General features: G+C 36.5%; 2 protein-coding genes across 3 annotated transcripts in view; one reads left to right on the top strand and one right to left on the bottom strand.

The window, feature by feature from the left end:
• Positions 1-24,268, top strand: part of LOC139967447 (uncharacterized) — an 88,474-nt gene that overhangs the window by 20,084 nt on the left and 44,122 nt on the right. The window lies entirely within an intron of this gene.
• The window catches only part of LOC139967446 (neuronal acetylcholine receptor subunit beta-3-like), an 83,148-nt gene that overhangs the window by 30,688 nt on the left and 28,192 nt on the right, over positions 1-24,268 (bottom strand). The window contains exon 2 of one of the 2 annotated variants that reach the window (XM_071971252.1): positions 8,865-9,860. The exons of the other annotated variant lie outside the window; for it this stretch is intronic. Within the exon in view, the coding sequence (XP_071827353.1) occupies positions 8,865-8,937 (73 nt within the window). The 5' untranslated portion in view covers positions 8,938-9,860. The remainder of the gene's footprint in view (positions 1-8,864; positions 9,861-24,268) is intronic. 2 annotated transcript variants of the gene reach the window in all.

Here is a 24,268-nt window from a genome sequence, read left to right as displayed (position 1 = left end):
GTCTTAAGTTGTAAGTTGTATGCGAAGGACATCTCGACATATATAATGTGATAAAATCTTCCTTAGGGAGAGTGTGGAGACAGAAAGTACATGAGACCTTGATAACGTATATATACTATACAATCATTACTGTACAATGTAGCCATACTGGGTTTTGGTAGCATACGTTTCTTGTGGAAAATCACTAGAATTTATACATAGCCTAGCTATATTGATTGCACACAGATTTCATTATTATTATTATTTTTCTTGCTAAGTTTACGGCGTTCAGTGGCGTCGTGTGGAATTTATGCCGGTCAATGACACCATTATGGAAAAAAAAAACTCTATAAAGATAATGGAGAAATACTTGACCAACATTTTAGTGCATAATGCTTCGAAACAATCTGGATGAAAGACTTGCATTATTTAACTAATGTTTTGACAATTTGTCGAATATATCTGACCAGTTGATATTGGCTAGTTTATCATGATTTGAAGGTAAAGTCGGTTACATTGTTATAACTTTAACTGTCAACATAGCACAACTGTTCATAGGATTGATTGGATGCATCTAAACACCCAATGTTAATTTAAAGATATGTCGATTTTAGATGTAACAAAACAACAAGCAAATGTTTACACAAATTAACAACAAATGGCTTTATATAGTGGGCCCATGTTACGAACGTTAATATAATCATTGCCTTAAAACCGTTACCGTAAAGTTGCTCTTGTTTCGATGTTACGACGAAAGACCAAAAAAAAAAAAACTATATACACTGGGTTTCACTGGGTTCATATACAGTTTCGTCATATTTTGGCCAGTGCGTTCTTCATTAGAGACATGTGCCTTTTAGAGAAAATGCTCCCATGTTTGTTTTTGAAAGCATAATATTCTAAACATGAGACCCAGCTGTTCCTCTAGATTAGCCCCCCCCCCCCCGCCTTCCCCCAACTCTCTCTCACCAGACATCTCTCCCCCTATCCCTTCCGCCTCAAGCATACACACATTCTCTCTGTATGTCTGCACTGTACACGAATTACCATGCAGGTATTTCTAAAAGGTTACTAAACTCTTTCCGATTAGGGCTTATACGAGCAGGACATAGAGATACATTTATTTTTATATAGTATATTTAAGTACAGTTTGACACTAAAACAACCCATCTACCGATAATTTATCGATCGGTTTAAATCTCTGGGTTTGTGATCCTTACCATCTGGTTATTTCATACAGTATATATTGTGTCGTTTATACCATATAGTCACGAACAGCTTGTGTTATAATTATACTAATAACATGATCAAATGAGACCCAATTTGAAAAGACTGAATCAGGCGATATTATAACACTATGTTAGCGGTTCTCTTATAATTTTCTACGAGGATCAATCAAAAAAAAAAAAGAAAAAAGGTTGGAGCAAAAGACCGTGAACCATACACAATGGAAAGTTTCCTAAATTCCTAGATAATAATTATAATAATAGTAATGATCATGATCATGATCATGAAGCAAAACCAAAAACGGACGAAAAAACAATTATTCATGGTTAACATTGATGAATGTTTTCAGAAGTTTTTTGAACGAAGCACAACCATATTGAAAGAAGTAAACTCATGCTTTATTCATTACAACTTCGGCTGTACGATTTTTTTCACTTCTCGCGAATAAATAAATGTTCTAAAAAAATTACAGGAATAGAGCAAACTTCGTTTTTCTGTATCATAATGCAAAAGACGTCCTTATCTCGGTAAAACGTTCATTTTACGTTTTCTGTTTAATTCTGCTGGCCCCACTCACACAGACGCCCACATCCACATACAAACACTACGTGTTTTATACATATTCAGTAGTTGAGTTTGTTCGTGTGTTTTAGTCCTCAGCTGAAAATCATCCTCTTAATATATCATAATAAGGCCTGTCATATATTTCACGAGGGACGTTTTGCGATCGATTTAATTGAAAATGACCACGATGAAATTTCTTATCCTTTTTTTTGAGATCTTGAGGCCTATCGGATGGGTTTCTTCTCAACTCTGTGCCAGATTTTGAAGATTGCTGCAGGTAAGGGAGTCTTTCCCTTTACTAAAAGACATTTTACATATCCTAATGGCACTATTTTTTTAACACCTTATGAAGGAAAAACACTGCGCCTAAGACAATGTGCTTAGTGAGCTGCACACACATTGACCCTTCTAAAATAACAGCGAGGCATACCCAGTGGTGAGGGGGGGGGGGTGGTGGTGTTGGTACAGGGACACGAACATATACATATATGTGTTTTATATTATGTAACATCATCATAACTGGTTATTGTCTTAGTCCCGCCAGTGTATAAATAAATCCTTCCAAAGAGGTGGCATTATAGCCATATGTCTTTAGGCTCTGTTATGCCTTCTATGGAAGTATAACGCATATAGACTTCCATGCAACCACTATCGCCATTAATGATCACAAAATTACTTCCCGAGTCTATATGTTCACAGTTCGGTTAACATACGTTGACGTACAGATGGCTGCCTGCCTTCATACGATTATGATGGAATAGAAAGTTATAGCATTGATGGTATACCATACTACTTTTAATGGGTATGCTGTAATGTATCGGCATTCTATCACTTAATTTACAACAAGGAATGCATATGACCAATAGCCCAGCCATGCGAACTGACATTATTGATAATATTCGTTTGTGAGTACATCACTCACCATGCATGCAGAAGTGATGTGACAAAATGGACTCCGTTAATGAGAGACTGAAGTTAAACAAGAGACATGTGAAAGATTAGTGTTTAGAAAGCTTTAATGCTTGTGGTTAAACTAAGCTATATATATATATATATATATATATATATATATATATATATATATATATATATATATATATATATATATATCTATATCTATATCTATATATCTATATATATATATATATATATAAATATATATAAATATAAGTATATATAAATATAAATATATATATATAAATATATACGTATACATATACATATATTGATAACAACTCAGTGAACAAATGATGGGATGCTTTTATCATGTTTTTCTTTTTAAATAAACAAAGAGAAAAAAGAGACTAACAACAATAACTGAGATTTAATCTTAACTCTGTGAAAATATAGTCTATTAATATACCTCAGAAATATATCTAACATTTTACATTTTTTTGGTGAGTAAGGACCCCCACTCGGGAGTCGGCTTCAACCAGCCCTGTGCTACATCCCATTTCCTCTGTACTATCCTGGATCAGTCGCTTGTAACAAAGCAAATCTGTCTGTTAATCGCTTAATGAGGTATAACAATGGTTAGTACAAATACAGAAATAATATTTTGTATCCCACAAATTAACATGTTATTTTTGATTGTAGGTTTGAAGTTCCATTCCATTATCATGATTCCATTATTCCTGATTCCAAGTTGTCGACTGAAGTAACAGATAGTGTCCTTAGGGAGAACTTTTCTACCTCAAAAGGTCGAAACTTAACGACAAAAAAAACACTTGAATACTTAATGGAAAATTTTTACACTGAACCTCGGGTAAATTTTTGGTAACTAAATTAACGCAAATATCCAAAAGCAATGGAGTAATGCATTAGTACGAATAGTCAAATATTCATTAAAATAATAGAGAAAGTCAAAATAGATTTTGAACATTTCACCACTTCCCCCCCCCCCCCCCTTTTTTTGATTCAGTTGGATATGTGGGTATTGAAAGAAGTATAAAAAGAAAAAAACAGCCATAATCATCATAAAAATTAGATAGTGTCTCCTCACTATATGTATCGCTGATTAGAGTTGCTTTAATGAAAAGTAAATATATATACAGTATATATATATATATATATATATATATATATATATATATATATATATATAAATATATATAGTTATATATATATATATATATATATATATATATATATAGGTATAGAAAGATTGTAGCCTATATTTAACGATTTTAAGAAGCGTATTACGAAAAAATGTTAGAGTACTATATATGTGTAATCTCCACATAAAAACAATCGGCCTATTCGATCTACCTTGCTTCACCCCTCTCACCCCACCCCAACCCCAACCCCACAAATATTTAACTACGAAAGTCCTGATAAAATGTTGAAAGCATTGACACACATGCAACAGACAAAGTTCACCACTGACATTGGAGATTTGTATACACTTCCAGATACGAAACACATTAGTTTTGTCACTTGCATAGTACTGTTTAATTTAATACTTTGGTTATGTCAAAGGCTGATTGACACTTCTTATTTTGTCAAGTAAGTTGTCTGTTACTTGTACAGTTTTAGGTTTATCTATGGTACCAAAGATCTATTATCTCTTTGGCGACGTCGTCTGGTATTCCTCAACAATTCCATAGTTGATTCGAAGATAACATGAATCAATCGTTGCAGCAAAAGCAAAGCTTTTAATTCTTAGCGGTGATGGAAAGGACCGGGGGGGGGGGGTTGGTTGGGGGTTAGGGGGTTAGGTTAAAGGTGCGTTGGTGGTCAGGGGGAACGAATGATACATGTATACTTGGTATATTTTAAATGCCTGTTACTCGCTTCAGTTTGGTTAATGCTTAAGATAGTAAAACACTCTAGTTTCTTCTTTTGTTTTATTCATTGACTTGTTGTTTAAATCATTTATTTGTTACTTATTTTATAATTACTTGTTTTTTACTTTACTTTTTTCCCCTTCAATAATCGTGTATTTGTTTCCAAATTACATAATTTGAGGCCCAATGCAGGGCTTGTGCTCCCCTTCTGCATAGTAAAGCCTATAGAGTCACATAAAATACTATATATTCTATGTAATATCATTACATCTTCCGGTTAGTTTATCCAACTTAAAAAGGTTCTACATTATATAGAGCCGTGACGTTACAAAAACATGGTATTCTCGTAAAATTTAGCAAGGTGAATACAAAAAAGTCAGTGAAAGAGAGAGAGAGGGGTTTTAATTTCCACGTAGCTTCTATTTGATCACATCAGTTCTATTCGCTCTTAACCGTTTGCTATAGATTAATACGGAACACGTCTGATGAGAGGAAATATATAGTTGTCAACCATCGGCATTTTCTTTACGTTTCAGTCTCGTGTAATGGTTTTGATGTTCTTAGCGTTATGTCATCCTTAGGCAAAGAAGGGTATAAGAACTCGAATTAATCCATACCACTGGTGATTGATTGAATTAACTTCCCACCGTATAACCATGAGTAATATTTCGCACTTTCTTTCGTTCTCTCTCGCTCTTTGGTACGTCAAATATTCCTTCAGAATCGCTTCAAGTATGGAATAAGGCTAAAACATTTTACCGGAGCAGAAATGAAAAACAATTTAGTGATTGTGCTGTTCTGTAGAAGTGGACTGACTGTATTGATTAGGACCGCCTTGAGGCTATATGAGCGACAAATGGGTGCTTTCTTAAACCACCTACGCAGATCGCATGGAGTAGAGCATAGACGTACATATAGATGTATTATACATATACATACATACATACACACATACGAAGAAGATACTTAGTATAGATTTATCGTAAAACACGTCCATAAAGACTTCACAGATGGTACCGAGAAGTTTAACTGATTTGACTCGATTAGTTATTCCACACTTTCACTAGTATTTAATGAGTGAAAGGAACAATTGTTCTTTAAGAAATTGGAAAAGAAATGTGGCAGACGTATCCAAAAAATGGTTCAATCATTCAGTCACTCAATCATCTAGTCATTCATTTAGTCATCAATGCATCCAACCATTCAGTTATACCAATCATCACGAAATCCAATCATTCAATCATAGAATCATTCAATCATGCAATAACGGTCACATTTATGCTAAATATTGCATATTATTATATTTAAAAGTAGTCACGTTAAATCGCGCAAGGCATTGTACTGTAATATATATAATGCATGATCATTCAACGGTAACACGTTGTGTTTTAAACCTTGGATAACACCCGTGATACTATACGAGAGAGAGAATTGTCTCAAGGATTTTACCTTTTTTTTTTCTTCTTCTTCTAGATATCAAATTCATAATGCCGTAAAAGGCTAACTGTGACGATGAATATATATACTATTGGTTTAACACATGTTCTTCGCAAGGACAAAATAATGCGGGGATTTTTTTTTTTTTTTTTGGCTTGCGTATTTTGAATATAAATCACTATGGGTAACATATAAACATATACAATTAGCGAGAATAACATATGACTTGAAAAGCGTCTTGTATGGAAAGGGATGTCTTTAAACTGAAAATTCAATTCGATTTTGTTACAGACAGTGAAAAGACGTTGCTATGTAGTGCAGGTTCTATTACTATACCACTTTTGAGTTTTGAGAATTTTGACCCGTCAATCATATGAATCTCATCTGTGAAAGTGGATGGAGTGCCAGTGCTTAGTCTAGCAATGGCCATTACGCCAGTTCATCAGTTATGATAAAATACTCAGTTCGGAGAGAACCAGACTTTTAAAGCATCAGATGACACAAACTTATATATATATATATATATACATAGTCTTTATATAGACTATATATATATATATATAGTCTATATAAAGACTATGTATATGCTACATATATATAGGCTATATATATATATACAAATATATGTATGTATATGTATATATATATATATATATATATATATGTACGTACAGCCTGATCATGTACTTGGCATAGAAACATAAAGAAGAAAGAGAAAAGAAGGAAACACTAGTTATGTTTCAGTACAGGCTAAGAGGATCATGCATATAGTATAGTCTATAGCGTCAACGTTTTCGCCCAGGGTTAATGACTACCCATAATTCATTTCGTTTTCCCTCCATTCCTGTAGGCATTGACGTCACTAAAACTTCATTGTGGAGGAGAATTTTGTTCGTTTGTCTGTCGTTAATTGAAGCCTGTATGTAGTTTTTACCATTCATGTAAAGTCAAAACTAGGACGAATTTGCAACCGTTCTCCTCCCCCATTCCACCCCCCCCCCCATCCCCAACCCGTTCTCCCGCACGCCTATGTCGTACTGTTTGTTTATCGTATTGTCTTCGAAGTCACCCAACTCAGTTTCTTACACCATATAAACGGCCGTGTTGTGCTCATTCAAGCTTATAACGCTGATGTACAGCGAGATCTAAATAATTATATATTATTATATATGGTAGGGGTGGGGTTGGGGGCATGGGAGGGGGGTTATGCTACAATGAAGATCAGCTCACCGCTACATATATGTTCGTACCACCATTTAATGATAACATTTATGACAAGCAAGCACGCTATCTACCGTAGCCTATACGTCACCTGACAGTTTACAATACCGTACAGAGATAAGTCTAATACATACACATGATTAACCATCTTAATCTAGCCAGACACAGACAAAGTATTTGATAAGGCCAGAACGAGGTGTGGTACCTTACATTTTGTCGATTCTGGGGAACTGTTTTCTATGGGGGACATAATATTGGCCTATGTTGTTGTGTTAAACAACGCATTTCCCATGACCGAGTGTCTTGTAAAAAGGGCAAATGTTTACGGCATATGTCTGTGAAGTATAACCAGACATATACAGACAGCCATTAATGTCTGTAAATCAAGTAAGGTAGTTGTACTTAAACATAAGTGATGCATTTAGTATTCCATATGACACTCATGTTTTGGCATCTTCGTCGTCTCTGGGGGGTGGTAACGAGATAGGAAACGCACATGAGCGTAAGGGAGTGCTTGACTACTTCATAGGCAAAATGTAATTGTCATCGGGACATATATATATAATATATGTGACGTGTCACGTACATTAGTTTGTCTCTTGTGCACACTAACTACTAGAGAAAACATCCAGTCATACGAAATCGAATTTAAGGATCACTCGACACAGTATACGATACGTACCAACCATGGAGAGTCTTGTGACGTGCTCCCAAGTGCTTCTACTATATTATTTAACCCTTTTGTCAGTTCGAAGAGATAAGCGTTCCGTAAAACAACAGAACGCGACTATAACTGTCATTTATCGTTAAATTTGAGAATAATAACTTAGGGTTTGGATGATAACATTGTTAATATTAACTTTCCCTCTCAGCTTTGATCTGCATGGCGAGGAACTTAAAATACAAGAGTTATGTTTTCTTCGGTCCTCCCAGTTACGTACGTCCATATGATATTAAGATCTCGGTTGTAAATATGCTGTAGTTTTCATATCATGTTCATATTCTTTAAATAAGACACGCGCAAAAATGAGGATATTATGTTGGAGACAATCAATTATGTATAGAGGCCATGATAATTTCATAACGCCGTCCAGCTAGAACCACGCGGTATCTTTTGAGAATCGTGAAAACGTAACAAAAAATCAAAAGGGTTCTAAATATTCTATAACTACCGCTTGTAACAGAATATCAAATAACAACCAACACTCATGTTAAACCTGTCAGCAGATACTACATGTGGAAAAAAATTACTAACAGACGAATTCATTACTCCAAGGCTGTTTCGACTAATGACTGGTTAGGAGTCTAAACAACTGTCCCTATGTTTGACTATTAAGTACACCTTGTAAAGATGTGGACGAAAGTATTGGCGAAACCTTATAAGAGTATAGTCAGTGGTTAGTACAGTCAATCTGTACACATAGGGTTGTGTGTGTGTAGTATTGTCTGTTTGTAAGTCCTTCTCAGTATAGCAACTGGTCATAATTGTAACACATGTTAGAAATTATACCAAACATCAGTTTTAACTGATTAACGGGTACTCACCTTTACCAGTTTTAACTGATAAAGCCATGGCTGATTACATATACCAAGAAGTCTTCTTGTGGAGGGGGGGGGGGGAGCTCACAACTCCCTGCCTACACCACTTACCTTTCGCTTGAGTTAGTAACACCCAGCTACAAACAGCAATTAGCAACAGAAATATCAAATTCTTCATCTTCATTGGCGGTTGATGTCCAATATTCTCCACCGCCCGTTAGATCTGTTCATTAAACCAAACTTTTCCGAGAGAATAACAACCATTCGGTTCTCCAGTTTATGTTAGACTGGTTAAAGACATCGTATTACCTTATACCACTCTGTATTTCGATGAAACATCCTCAAATACCATTAATGAAAAAGTCGACAGCTTTTTTTTCCCCGGCCCTCTGGTGACATTGTCCACGGTACCCGATGTTACTTCTGTGTTCATACGCGTAATCCATATAAATAGACAGAAGAACTTTGAAGAGATTGATTTAAAAAAAAAAACAAAAAAACTCAAGTCCGGTTTTAATCCAGGTAAGCATAACCACTGCTTCGACGTCCCATTGAAATACTTTAATGAAAGTACTTATCCACATTTACAAGTCAAAATCAGCTTTTCAGTAAATTATTGCAAGAAAGGGTCTCAAGTATCATTTCGAGCCTTGTTTAATATAATTTCTTCCTTCGACATGATAGCACGGTGTTGTAAAACAAAAGGAAATCGCCCCACGTTGATGACAAAAGTCTTAGTAGATATATATACATTAGATGTCGCTCATCGCCAGACTTACATTAACAAAAAAGAAAGTTCCATTTTTCTGAGCGTAATATTTTTCTCCTCTGTAAAGAATCTTAACTCCCTGCCTTATTCTGTTTTTAGCTATACTGGAGAGTTATAGAGATTGTGCCCGATGACGAAGCGATGAATATTCAGTAGATTAAATTTGTCACCAGTGTACTTGCTCCAAAAAAAAAAAAAAATAGCGTCAGATTTAATCCAGTCGATACGACATTTCGTAATTCCCAGTACCACGTCTTCGCTATCTTCAGAAGATGCCTTTAATAAGAGCCCGACGTGAAAAATGCCCAAGAAATATCGACGAGTTTAAAGCGTGTCTTCTGAAAGGGAGGAAAAAGTCTAGTAGCTGCTGAAGTATATCTTCCTTTGAGGGTTGCCTCTTTGTCAAATATTTAAGGAGACTCTTGACCGGGATCACGAAGGATTCATTAACTCCGCCCATGTATCACGTTAATTGATAGTGAGACGAATTGATTGCGCACACACACACACATGTCCGTTTCATTACCACCTATTAGGCTATTGACCGCACAGTGTGGCATGCGTACAATTTCCACTAGAAACGGACAAAATGATGCATGCGCAGTGTGCAGATAACAACAAGTCTCAACAATTTTCTTCCCGTTCGTCTTCCCTGTTTTTCCCAATTTTGATCTATTCGTAAACCCCTCCACAGTTGTTTATTTCCTTCAAAAGGGGAAAAAACTGACGGTTTTGGTTTGTAACACGCTTGCGACCTTCAAAAACACACACACACAAATTGTTTGACTGGAGTGTTGTTGCCTCAAGAGAAGAACTGTAAATGTCAGTTTAGGAAGGTTCTCCCGGAACTGAGTCGCTTCTTACTTTTTCCTTGAGATTTTATCGAGAGAAGAAAGCATCTTCGAGTCAAGCGCACAATATTTGCTGTCTGTCAGGAACAAAACCTACAAATTACAACAGTCTGTTTCGCTCTTTTTGCGTTTATCTGTGTCACTGTTTTTTTCCTAATCTATACGAGACGCTGACGCCGTTCAAAACATTCATTCGTGTGTCGGCGTAGATTTTCTCGGCTCTCCGTGACCTGGAATTTCGAAGGTCGATTCTGTTATGCTTTCCGTGATCGAATTTTGAGGGAAAATCGTCGGTTTACCTAGAAGCGACAGGTGGTTAAACCCGGCGAAACCCACACTTGCTTTTTGCTTGCCATTTTGGTAAATTGATCGTGATGAATTGATGGCGGTGTTTTAAAATGATACCCTTAGACAAATTCATGTTCCTCAAATAACCGTTTGCCGTATCCAATTACTATATCGATACTTTGTTGTATATAAATATATATGCCTATAAAATCAAAACAAAATGCGTGCACAAAAAATATCGACGCAAATAAAGCATAAGGCACGATGTAAGAAAAAGAAGAAGTTCCAACATGAAATCGTTAAAAAGGTGTCAAATTCCAAAAATTTCGACGCAATTGCATTCATGTCATTCCAATTAGGAATATGATATACCTATATATACCTGCGTGTTATCCAAATTATTCATGTATATAAATGTCATGTTTCGAGTGATGACGTCCACTAGATACAATGATGTCAGTAGTTATATAACAGCATACCTTTCACTGTCAATGAACATGCAGTGATTCTAAGGGGATATTCTACGATATAGTGTAACTGCTTATTATACGTCACCGTAATAAATTGACATCTTTTGTCGAGTATTATTGAAAACAATTTTCAAATATTCGAGTTGCTTCTTAATTTTATCCAATAAAGAAGAAGATATTTATCGATTCATGAAGTTACACTTACAGGAAATTTCTTGTCTCTTGTTCTCTTTCCTTTAATTGAATCCGGGGTGCAGAGGGCCAATATTTAATTCGATGGTCAGTGAGAAGAAGTGTATCACCTTGATTATAGGGGACAAACATTCCCGATAACATAAATTGTTCTGTGCATGTATTCCGCACCACAAACTTCTTGCGATTTTGTACGTGTCTTAACAGAGGGCGCTTTACAAATTAAAGAAGCAAACAACAACAAAAACAAAAGGTCACCTGGTAATATAACAAACATCGAAAAGGTTCCTTCTTATAAAACAAAAAGAGGCAATTCTAAATTAATGAAAATTTGGCAATTTTCAGGTTTTTCACAAAATGGGGGATAACGTGTCCCTGTGTCACCCCCTAACTCTGACGATCCTTCAATTAGTTGGTTTGGTTTATAAATTTCGCGTTTTCTAGGGCTGCTGGACCCAAACAAAAACCCCAAAATACTTCACTTTCACTGAACCAGCCAACAATTACAACAGATACTTCAAACTTACCAACACCAGTCAAAACCCAAATATTGATAACGGGAATGTATTAATTTTTCACGTGTCGATCTTATATCTAATTTTTGTTTAAAGTATGGAGCTAGATTATAGCTGATCGGAAAGATAAGGCCATTCGAAAGATCCAAGCAGTTTATAATGTGTATTAATGCTTGTTACGGCGCACATCATTGTAGACGCAAAGAGAGAAAAAGTGACTATTTTAGACTTCATCGGATCAAGGTACCGGTGACGAAATCGACTCATCTCTTTTTTTTTTTTTGTCTTTCTCTAAAGGGATGTGCATTTATTGAGACATGGCTTGGTGAAAAAAATACAGCTAAAACCCAGTTCAAAAATACATTTTGCTTAAGCTACTCACCCTGATTAAATACAATGATAATATAAGGCGCAACACTATATAGCTACCCTTGGTCGGATTTACCATATCGGTCATATAAGCTCGAGCCCATGGCTTGGCTCTTCAACTAGAGGGCCCTCAAAATTTGAGAAAGCAACAGTAAATGAAGGATACGAATAATGACAAAATTGAGTCTAGTAGGAAAATCTCGCTGAATATTAATTAAGTGTATACCATTTAGATAAACTTTTTCTTTTGCGCTTTCATGTTACTTTGGTAAATACGTGGTACGCCTACATTGTGAATTAGTGAATGAATCGAAAGCTGTTACTACACAACGGCTCCCCACACTGCTTACATTATACACAACTATATCAAGTACCAACTTGGAGTCAAAATGTATAACATAACCCTTTTCTTGATTGCCTCTTGGGCATGTGAGCGGCTCAGGGACTTCGAAATGGTACTCCGACCTTGAAACTTTCCAGCCACATTGTGAGCATGTCAGACTGACAATACCTACAGTACAGGCCCTCGGTATACTGGCCCCTTCTTGGAGATGCGCACTTCATCATAAACCACAACTGGATGGAGGGCGGGGGGGGGGGGGGCTTGTTTCAGCCATGGCACATAGCTTCCTATAAAGGGGTCTATATAGATTTAAATAGATCCTCGTCGAAAGGATAGCGCACGTCTTCAGTCGTATAACTTTTATCCTACACTCATCACGTGAACTTAAATTATAAACAATTCTACCGCAGCTGTCTATTGTTTATTGGAGAAAATCTAAACATTGTTCAACATAATATATGATAGGCCGTGACGTCACAGGGACTTCATTCAGGGAGCGTAGGCATCTATGCACACTGTGTGACGTCATCACAGCGGTTGGGAATGGACGAACAATATGTACCCGTATATGGTGTTGGTAGAGAGGGAGCCGGTTGGGGGGGGGGGGGTGAATTTTAGGGAAAGGTAACTTCACTTTGGACGGCATTATAAACCTATGGATATTTATAAGGACACTTGCATCAAACATTTGTTTATTTCCTAAGTCTATTGTCCGTCTCAGTCAGACATCCATCACCCTTCCATCTCCTAGCAGACAAAAATCTCATGCTTACGTCATGAAAGATTAACCCAAATTCAAATTCCCTCTCTGCCACCTCCTCTGGCTGTCTGGACCTCCCCCTCCCCCCCCCCCCCCACCTCTACTCCACCCCGCTACTCAGTACATATCTAAAATGAGGCACTGGTTAATTCCTGTTCATCTAAGTCATAGGGAATGTCGCCATCTCTCACACGAGTTTACCTTGCCTCTTGAAATGATCATATAATACCGTAGAACCGAACAGCCTGGAAAGAAAATCATTATTCCTTCCCATTACCTCTACTATACAGAATCGTTCACTTAACCTTGTGCACCCATCTCAGTGTAGTTATACGAAGAAAAGTTACCCACTTTTCCTACAGGGACAGGGGTGGGGGGGGGGGGGGCCTATAGGCGTTCATGTAGTAGACGGTGTGGGGTGTTGGGGGACAGTTAGGGGAGTGGTATATTTACGTAAATGTTGTTGATCACGTGGATAATTTATTGTAATATCGGAGTTCTATAGTGTTGTCATTCCAAATTAAAGAGATGCAGACTATTAGTCTAAACCACGTCATTCTCAAATCCTTTGTTGTCAGAGTTGATGGACCTCACGAGCAGTTGATCCTGCTGTGACGTCAGTAGCAATCTATAGTTAAGATACATGGAAAGTTAATGCATATATAAGATTATGAAGTTGCACAACTATGTCATGAATGCATATATATATTGAGTTAATTTACCTATAGTAACAATACGGCGCCAGTGGCCGGCACGAACCCTTATTGGTTAATCCAGTTTCAGTGGAGTTTGATTCTAAGGAAATCTCAAGATCTTTCCTCTGTTTCTATTACTCTTAACGTACGTTCTTCTGCGAAATATGGTTTGACTTCATTGAAAAATTAATTGTACATATTCGTCATTGAAATGATCTATTAAACGCTTCTTTTCACTTTCTTTGTGTCGCAAGACGGCATCGTAAATCCCTGACATTCCCTCTTTTTGCGCTCGGTGACCCCGATATTCACCTTCATCACCTGTGCGACTAGTCACCAGTGGTGATTGTTGTTGCCTGGGCGAGGGGTTTGCAGGGGGTGGGGGGGGGATCCCCATATACAAGATGCTGATAGTAGTATTTTACAACTTATGAAGTACTTTATGTTCAAGATTTTCACACTTCTGGCTCCCCATAAAGATCGGCAATTTTGTTAGCGTATACATGCACCCAAAATTCACATAGGCTATGTTCTCGATTTTATTTACGTATGCAAATTATCTGTGATTGGGTTTCGCGATCTTAAAAACAAACCAAGACCGACTGGCCCCAATTATATGAGGCGCGAACTAAAAAACAGTTCTGTAGTTCGCTGGATGTATCCAGGCGTTGTAATCCAGGCTTTATCTACAGTTTTCGGCACTTGCAAGCCTAGTTTTCATACAATCTGAGTTGCGATTCTTAGGGTTGAGCGGGGGTGTGGGGGGGGGGTCTGATGGGTCGTGACTCAGTTCTCATAGGAGATTGATGGGACGTGGACCAACATATTTGCCCAGACCAATTCATAAGGAAAATGTTAGATGAAACTTAAGTCATTGCTAGGCCTATACTTATCCGCCATTTTCGACCTCCCATGTAGGTGATATATATATAGATGTATCATCTGTTTCAGTTTTCATTCGAGTCTTGATCGACACATTTGTAAACAATTTCGCACGATCCCAGTTATACGATGTTACGTTTGTCATCAGTCAAAGTGAAACATTACTATCTGGTCTTGTTATACGGTTATATCGTCTGTTGATTTACGTGTTGTCAGTCGACCGATACGTGTTAGGAAATATGAATTACATATAGCCAAAGGGACATAGACAATGTAGACAATTTTGCAAAAATGTGTATTTTTCCCAATGTGTATTGTATTGGCTCTTCATAGGGCAGTGGATTTATTCATACGGCTTTGTTTTCATGATACAGTGAGTAATTATGTTAAATAGATATACATTAATAGATAAAACACGTCTTAAAGATTGAAACAAAGAAACAATGATGGGCGGATCGAGGATTTTATAAAGAAATCTCCGCCCCCTCCCCCAACATCCCTACTCCACCAACCACTTTTTTTTTTTTAAGTGAGCGAAAAGGCTGACAAAACTATTGGTATTCAAATAAATCGTGGAATGCATATATACGTTACCTAAGTTCGGTGTGCTAGGCTTCTATACGCAGCCTTTAAAAGTATCAGGAAGGGGAGAGACGTCAGGAATTAACAATTGAGCAAGGTGAAAAATTCGTAATTATGTTTGTTGTATTGGACATTAGTGTGAAGAAATGTGGGACGCAAAGACGCCTATATCAGAGGTTAACCCATCATTCTTCCATCCAGGATGGATAATTTTAATTGCATGGTAACTGCAATGTTTCGTGTCGCTAACAAGAATCTATATATTGCATTCGCAATATATATGCCTTATATAACACTTTCTCTTGACACCAATGTCGACTGATCTCAAGTGTCAACTTTTTCGTATATATATACACAAAGACTATATATTTCTGTTCAAACTGATTGAACAATTATACGCTTTCCCGTCTTCTCTCACAGTAAAGAGGAGAGAAATTCTTTTCCTTTCGTTTTTATCTTTTGTTTATAATCGAATTGATAAAATACATGTTAGTTTATTTACAGGATTTGCTAAACATTTCAAGGTAAATACATTGATTTTCAACACCTGCATTTTACACAGTCGTCTTCGTATAAGACTGTCATTCTGTTTATCAATGATACCTGGTTGTCAAGGTAACCGTTGGTCTTCCTGACGTTGACAATAACCTCCATGTGATGGTCGACAACGGACACCCTTTGCAGAGTAAATTCAATTAAAGTGAAGTAAATTGGGCTATGGGATTTCGGAAGTTTCTTGTTATTGCCGTGTTGACTGAAACACTCAGAAGTTAAATCAACATGTTAATAGGGAAAAGCAATTACAGTAAAAAAAGTGCCATCATATTTGGGTAGTCAGCCTTTGAAGTTGTCGTATCGATTCCTTCATAATTTGCCATCCTCTCAACAAAAATCGAAGGTACGAACTCCGACTCCAAAGAGCGGACTGCTAATTTATCCAATCTCAAATCGCTCTGGGTCTTGTGACATTTAGTTGTCGACATTACGAGATCCCAACTATACCCAGGAATACCTCGTAAGTTTTTTTTTCAATACGAGAAGGAAAGATAATCAATATTCACAAATAAAGAACCCGCGATAACGGGCACCGACCAGATACTTAGTCCTGGGAGCTTGAGAAAAAAAATCACAGCTGAAGTGTTGAAGAATATTTAAAAAATAGCTACAGAGAACAGGAATAAATCTTTGATGTATATTCCTGCAGGGAAAATCCCTGTATCTTTATTTAAGTAATGACGTACATATCTGTCACTCGATATGTCAGTTTGCTCAAGTTTGCTCAGTACGATATTATTTACATTATTGAATAATATATAATTTGCAGACGAATCCATATTGATTTCTAATATTATTTACTCCATTATAAGGTGCTTCTGTGGGTTAGGGACGGACTCTTATACAATATATATATATATATATATATTCGCAACGAAAATCTGTTTCTGGGATATAGCAGTCCCGTTGCTGTTGCGACAAAGTTTCAACATAATGTTTACACTATTCCAATGCCATTATGTATTTCCAGGAATTGATTAAAATCAGGAGAACTTGAAATAAAAATTACAACTCATTACCAAAGGGTGTGAGCAATATAGGTGTATTATTCGACACGTTATGATCTGTACCGCACGCCAGGTCCTTGTACCAAGGTCAGTAAATAACGGCACACGTTAGACGGGAACTATCCGCTTGGTTTTATGATATTTCTGGCAGAAATGGATTGTTTTTTAGTGTTACCGTATAGTAACCACATCATAGTAAGGGGTTAGACATAAAGGTTGATATCGAAGAAGTTTCGGTTTTCGTGGTGGTGGTTTGTCTACGTGAGATGTGTTTACGTAATTATCAAATCCGCTGTAACACATTCATATCCTATAGCACTGCATGTATATGACTAAACAATTTATAGCGTGATATGATTGTGAGTTGATTCTAACTATTATGATAATTATTTATTCTTAAGGGTTATCGGTATATGTCGGTTTTATTGCCTCTATTTTATTCATGTGGTGTACTAAAACTGTGCCCCATAATCGCCTCCCCTACCCCACCCCACCTCACCCGCACAAGGTTATAACCGTTCCCTGCATGTTGGAATCGGGTAGATATAAACCAAACCCATTACATTCCATTGACTTGCTGCTATTTCACGAAACTTGTTTGTCGGTGTGGACAAGAACAAGAGCAGATATACTGTGTTTAATTCATATCTTGCACTTACAAAATTTTATTCACAATTCAAAAAGTTTAAAAAAAAAGAGGAAGAAACTGTGACGTTTCTACCGGCAACTTAACGCGTTAGTGCGTGACCTTAATGCGACAGTAAAAAAAAAAAAGCAGGAAAAAACGAGAAGAAATTTGGCTTTTAGCATTCGTGACGGTAATAATTAAGTGCTACCGGGGTGCACGTCACATGGTCCTCCATGGATAGGTATACACGCGTGTTTTTTTGCGTGTCGCCTAATTAAACTTAAGCTGTCTAGCCTTCGGCTTTCGTGTCTCTTGAAGAATTATAGACATCGCAGCGCCATCTCGAAAGCCGTCATACGACTAATATGATGACAACATTTAATGTGAATATTTATATTTTGTTTCTGACATAAATGTAACTTCTTCGGAGTATGTGGGATAAATGAAGAATAAACAGTAGAATTATGGATTATAAAGAACAGGAAGAAAGAAAGAAAACAGAGCTCCTGAGCTGCAACACACATTTTAAGTCCTTTTACGTGCTAGTCTGCTCCAGTACTCAAATGCTTCGAAATGCTATTAAAATAATCAATTCGAATTTTAACAAAATTGCCCCGAAACAGCATAGGACAGGTTGTAGAGTCGATTTGATCGCAGAAGAACATAATGTAATTTTAGCTTGTCAAATATTTTAGGGGGGCATTTCGTTTTATTGACGCGAGTACATACTGGAAGATGTTTTGAACATTTCGGTCCCTTTCAAGTATACATTCTCACATAATCACATTATACATACACGTGAAATCAATTATCGAATTTGTAAATGTAAGCAGAAACTTCATGAAATAAAAGGCAAAAAAAAAAAAAAAAAACGAAAAACAAATAGGTACTTCTTACTTTTGTAAAACTAGCTTCTATATATATACATTTGATTGCACAAGGACCTGATAATGTTGGTTTGGCTTGGTATATAACTCAACGTCATCTGTAGAATATCCCGCTTTATAGCAAAATAACATTACTGCTCCAGTCAAAAGAGACATAATGATAAAAGACGGTGACAACTTAGAAAGATATCAGTGTCCCTGCATACATGCATGAGTTTGTTCTTTTACTACATTTAAAGTGCAATAACATATATTCTCAAACAGGTTTTGAGTAATACAACCATTTTGCCCATATTTTTATACAATTTGAGGGATATTTTTCTCATTATAAGAAGTGCTCTTATTGCATGTCACAATAACTTGGATTGTGGCAGACATTTTTTGTTTGTTTAAAATATGAAATTGCAACAACAAGGAGAAATCATATTACTAAATAATGTTTGATGTAGAATGGTTCTTCCCGGTTTTACTTTTATCTTTGGTTTCAATCGACGTTTGAAGAAGGCAAATTCACTTCTCATATTTCCAATCTTCAATGCCGTTCTAAATTGTTAAGGTCGCAACTGCACCCATACACTAATAACATCGAATCCTCCCTCCACCATGGTACCGACGTTTCTATTAAAAGGTTGTATCAAATTTCACCGGGACTGTTCATTTCTCCTTAAATTGGTAGCTTAAATATAATATATATATATATATATATATATATATATATATATATATATATATATATATATATATATATATATATATATATATATATGTATATATATATATATAATACTTATATAAACAAGAGTCAAGTTTCCATCCTGTTGCGCAAATGTCTCTCAATTTGCATATATTTCTGCAGTACTTTCATCCTTTAAATCTTCAATGTGACATTTCGTATATAGGCCACTGTATAACAAACTCGCATATAGGCATATACATCTACTGGCAAACATGTTTAGGACAAAGAGAGGAAAAAAACTAAAACCAAGAACGGTAACTTTGAGGATTGTTCCCGTGACGAGATCTTGTTGCGAATAATTTCTGAATTAAAATGGGGCGAGATCATCTGAGAATGGATATATATTCATTAAATATTCATTGCTAACTAAGACCCGAGTCTCCCCTGTGGTTACATATATCTCTTTTCTAGTGCCACTTAACAAGGAAGTATACACGAATCTGAGAATCTATACGTGATGAAAACCAGGTTGATTCATTTGAAACGTTTAAAGGAGACACAAACCCTACCATCATTATGTAGTCTGTATTGAATATAGAGATAATTGTCTTGCACTGCTTCCCCCCCCCCCCCCCAAAAAAAAAGATGACGAAAACCTTCTTTCATTTGAGATATGATTCTTTCCAGACAAGGCTTAAGACTTGATCAAGTCTAAATATGACGTCATCGCGGCACATGTGCTTCATTTTCCTATGTGTGTCTTGATTTATTTCAATGTTTATTTTCTGGATGGGAGATGGATTTATAACAAATGTTAAATCTAAACAAAGGATTGCAGATCCTAACATGAACTAATGATGACATTTTGTTTCAGTCTCAGTTTACGGTCAATAAGTTTCCAACAATTTTATTTTTTTTATTTTTTTGAAGGTTCGACCAGTTAATTATAGGATAGGAAGTAAAACGTGGAAGAAAGGTCTATCCCTTTACCTATCGATGTTCTATACGTAATGGTCAAAAGCTTTAATAAAAAAGAGAGGTCACCACTATGGAATCCTTTACGGGAGGTTACATTTGGCCATATTGCTCTCTTCTCTCTTGTGATGCTGCATGGCGTAGAAAATTCCTCCACATTTGATCAAAATAGGCGGGCTATTTCAAGCACTCTGCGTTTCTAAGTGACATTCGGTGTCAAGATATCAATGAGCTCCCTTGCAAGAATTCTCTAGGGCAAGGATGCTTTAGTGAGCCCCCCCCCCCCCCCCGCAATTGGGTTAGTGCTCTTGCCTATGGATTGCCATTTTTAGTGATTGCAGGTAGATTACACCTTCCATGGATAACTATAATAGTAATTTACTGAACTTCCCTACTTGGGGGTGGGGGGGGGTGGGGTGGGGGTGTAGTCGTTTGGTAAAGAGAGTTTGGGTTGGGATAGTAAGAGTATAATGACGTCAAGAGCCCATCCGACCCTGGGGACAATTATGTCACTGGGCCTTCCTCTTTGAAAGTTTTCTTTTCTTCTTAAATACATTATGCAAAATGAGAATAGATTATTCTTTCACCTATAGTTCCTGTGACCTTCCAATTGACTACTGGGCCCAGGACCCCGTTTTAGACAATAGTATCGATCCGCATTACTGTGTACAGTGACGTCATAGCCAGATAATGTTTTTCCTTCCTACGCACGAGGTATAGTCCCTATAGCGTACAAAGTATCCTCGTAAAACTGGCATCAATTGCATCTTGAAAGATTCACTTTGAAACGAGAGGCGAGTTCATAGAGTACACAAAAGGTATCCAATTCATACCACTTGAAAATTAAAGAGGAAAATTCACGTAACTCTGCCCAGTGACAACTTAAGTTACATAGAATAAATTGTATGAGGTTTTTAGCTTTGATTTGCACTCTTCAGAATTCCATTGATATTTGATTCGGTTTTTTCTAGAGGCAAAAATGGCCAAGTGGATCGACCATAACATTATTAAAGGAATAGCAGTTACGCCATCATCGTTAACATGTGTACATAAGAGAATGGTCTCACGAGAGGGTTTATGAAATGAGGGTTACATTACCGGCGATCGTGCTAGGTGTCATAAGTAATCCCAGGTTCCGACTTGACCCTCGATATAAGGCCCTGGTATAGAGATGCCCCATGCATGGTCACATAAATCCAAAACTAGATTATAATAGTCAGATATTGACAATATGACAACATTGAACAAGGATATATCTCAAAGGGTATACGATTTTTTTTTCGCTGTTCGAAAGAGTTGCTGATCACAAGTATTTCTATGATACGCGATAAAGATGATGGCTGTAGTTACTACTCCTTTAAAGGTTAAAGGTCGTTTCCATATAATGGTAAGAGAAGAGATTTTAAGTACTTTAACGATTTAAAGGATTTAAGCCAAATTGTCATAATACAGTTAGTGTTACTATCAATCAAAAACGTATCCATGACATTACAACCCCATCTGAATAATGAAATACTGTTATGAACTTATACTTACGTCATAATAATGTGTTAATGTTTCAGGGAAATTCTAAAAAGGTTCAAACATACTATCCATCTGGCGGTAAAGACAATATGTAAAGCTGTTAACGCACGCAATTTGCAACGCAATTTCTGACGTTATAGTGCCATGCAATTAAAGGATAACAAAATTAATCTTTGTAAGTTGTAGATCTTTACAATACACTGCTGTCAATCCAGGTTGTGTTTCCCTAACACTCAATTTCCTTTTGATAATGTTCCTTTAAACAATAGTTGGAGTAGATCAATTAAAGTGGCTGGACTACTTAGTCTAATAGGGGAAACACACTGACCATTATGTTCAGTGTCTAATATGCCAGACAAAATTCAATAGGAAACGTAAACTTCAATTGTCTCAAATAACAACGTGTACAAATGTACCACAAATTTAAATTGTACTCAAGTAGGAGCTGCACAAATAGACAGACTCGAGTACTACAGTAGAAGTCTGGTTCCAGAACACCTATAAATTCTCCAGCATCCATGTTTTGCTTTTTAATGGCTTATGATTATACAAATTTTAGCGCACGTATCATGACATAAAAAAAAATCAGTTTTATTGTTGAAAAGGGAAAAGAAAAGAGCTTCCGTTAAGAGATTCTGTCATATAGGAAGCTGCAAGGTCTAGTTTCGTCTTACGCATATGTAATGAATTATAGTGGTTTTCATGCGCGCGAACATGGCAACTGCATGACAACAGGGATTCGGGACGGTTTCAAGGAATCAAATCAGTTTTGTAAGCCAATCACCAGCGATGTTATACTTATTCCCATTACAGAAGGTAATAGGGACATTAATAACCATATAATAAGATGCTCCAGGGGTTTATTCTCTTTTGTTCTTCTTCTTCTTCTTCCTTTTGTATTTAAACGTTCAGATCTTTCTTAGAGCGAGGTATGATGACTGATGATGTCGTTGTGGAAGTAAATAGAGGTAAGCAGCATGCTTACTCAGTCAATGAAGATGTTCACCATGTCACCCGATACACACAGAGATCACAGTTACTACTGTAAATCGTAAAGTTTTTGTACCAAAAGTAAAAACTAGATCGTACTGATAAATCGGTAGCATGCATGTGCTAGGTTTACAGTAAGAACGCCGTTTTGTAAATTTGTGATGTCACAGTACTGCTAGCATCTGAAACCTTTTAATTTTGCTTATCACATTCTGAAGGTTACATTGTTAACAGTATTAACACTGAAACCAATCCATCATTGTAGTTTATAAGTTGATACCCACAATTTTAGGCTAGGCTATAGGTATAGGCGCTGTGACAGTATAATAGGTCGCCTATAAGCTTGCTAACTATTAATTAAGGTGACCATATTTTTTATCCAGGATTTCCGGAGACATGATATTAATGTTGTTCCCGACACCTATGTTGACATCAAGGGCTAACACCTACACTGTCCTTCTAAAGGAAGCCATTTTGAGGGACTTTTTTCGTAGCCTTTAATTTGTGAGCCATATCTGAAATTTACCTTGGGAGACCAAACAGGTAAAATTGAAATTAATCAGAGCCTTTTAACAAATTCCATGATATATTTGGGGGCGGTATATACATTCCGGTGACAATTCTAATCCGGGGATGGCACATGAAATGCGGTTACTGTCCCCAGAAATCGGGTACGTCTGGTTGCCTTACTATTAATGCTTGTGACATTAACGCAAACTGCTATTATGGTTGCGATGGACACTGCGTTAAGTATTCCCTCATGAACATGCTTCGAATATTAAACTTACACTCCACTTTAAAAGAGAAATTTGAGACACTGTTTTTCCAAATCATATTTCTGTTGCCTGTCTAACAGACTTTGTAGATTATTTTAGTTTTTATTCATCATTACGTAATTAAATCACCATGCATTTTTAGTGAATCTCACAAAATCCACCGCGATACCTTCCAGACATTTAGGTAACTTCGTAATACTTGAGGATTCAAAAAACTGAACTGTTTTCACAGATTCTTAATGAGCAAACTGAACGATATCTAATTTCATTTAATCTGACGCAGAGATGGTTTTGTGAGTGTAGCGTGACAACAACTGCTTGATAATCCGTGTGTTTTTCTTAATGATCAACAAAGTCTGAAATTTTCACATTCTCATACTTAGTACAGTGAGTCAGATGTAAATCTCGTAGAGGTGTGTAATGTATACAAAGAAGGGAATTGAGAGCAAATTTCTATCTCTTCCTCAGATAAAATATATTTAAGTTGAAAAGTAAGAAAAGTTGAAAATAAAATGCTTCAATCGTCCTGAAGTCTTCAAAGAATGAAATGGTCGGCAAATCGTGTAATTGAAAAGACACGGCTTGTTTCTGTAGGAATTTTATTTTTTGCACGTTCTTAGCTACTCAGAACCAGAGGGGTACGAATTTCAAATCATCAGATACTCAAAACATCGAGGGTCATAAAATTTGTTTCATTCACTTAAAAAAGTTCATTCCAAATATTGATATTTAGTTTATGCTGGAAGAAAATGGTGAACACGGTTAATTGTTAGCGAAATGC

This window comes from Apostichopus japonicus, chromosome 5, assembly GCF_037975245.1.
Source record: "Apostichopus japonicus isolate 1M-3 chromosome 5, ASM3797524v1, whole genome shotgun sequence".
Classification (NCBI taxonomy): domain Eukaryota; kingdom Metazoa; phylum Echinodermata; class Holothuroidea; order Aspidochirotida; family Stichopodidae; genus Apostichopus; species Apostichopus japonicus.
Note: the sequence above shows the minus strand (reverse complement) of the source record. Positions and strands in the feature narration are given on the sequence as shown.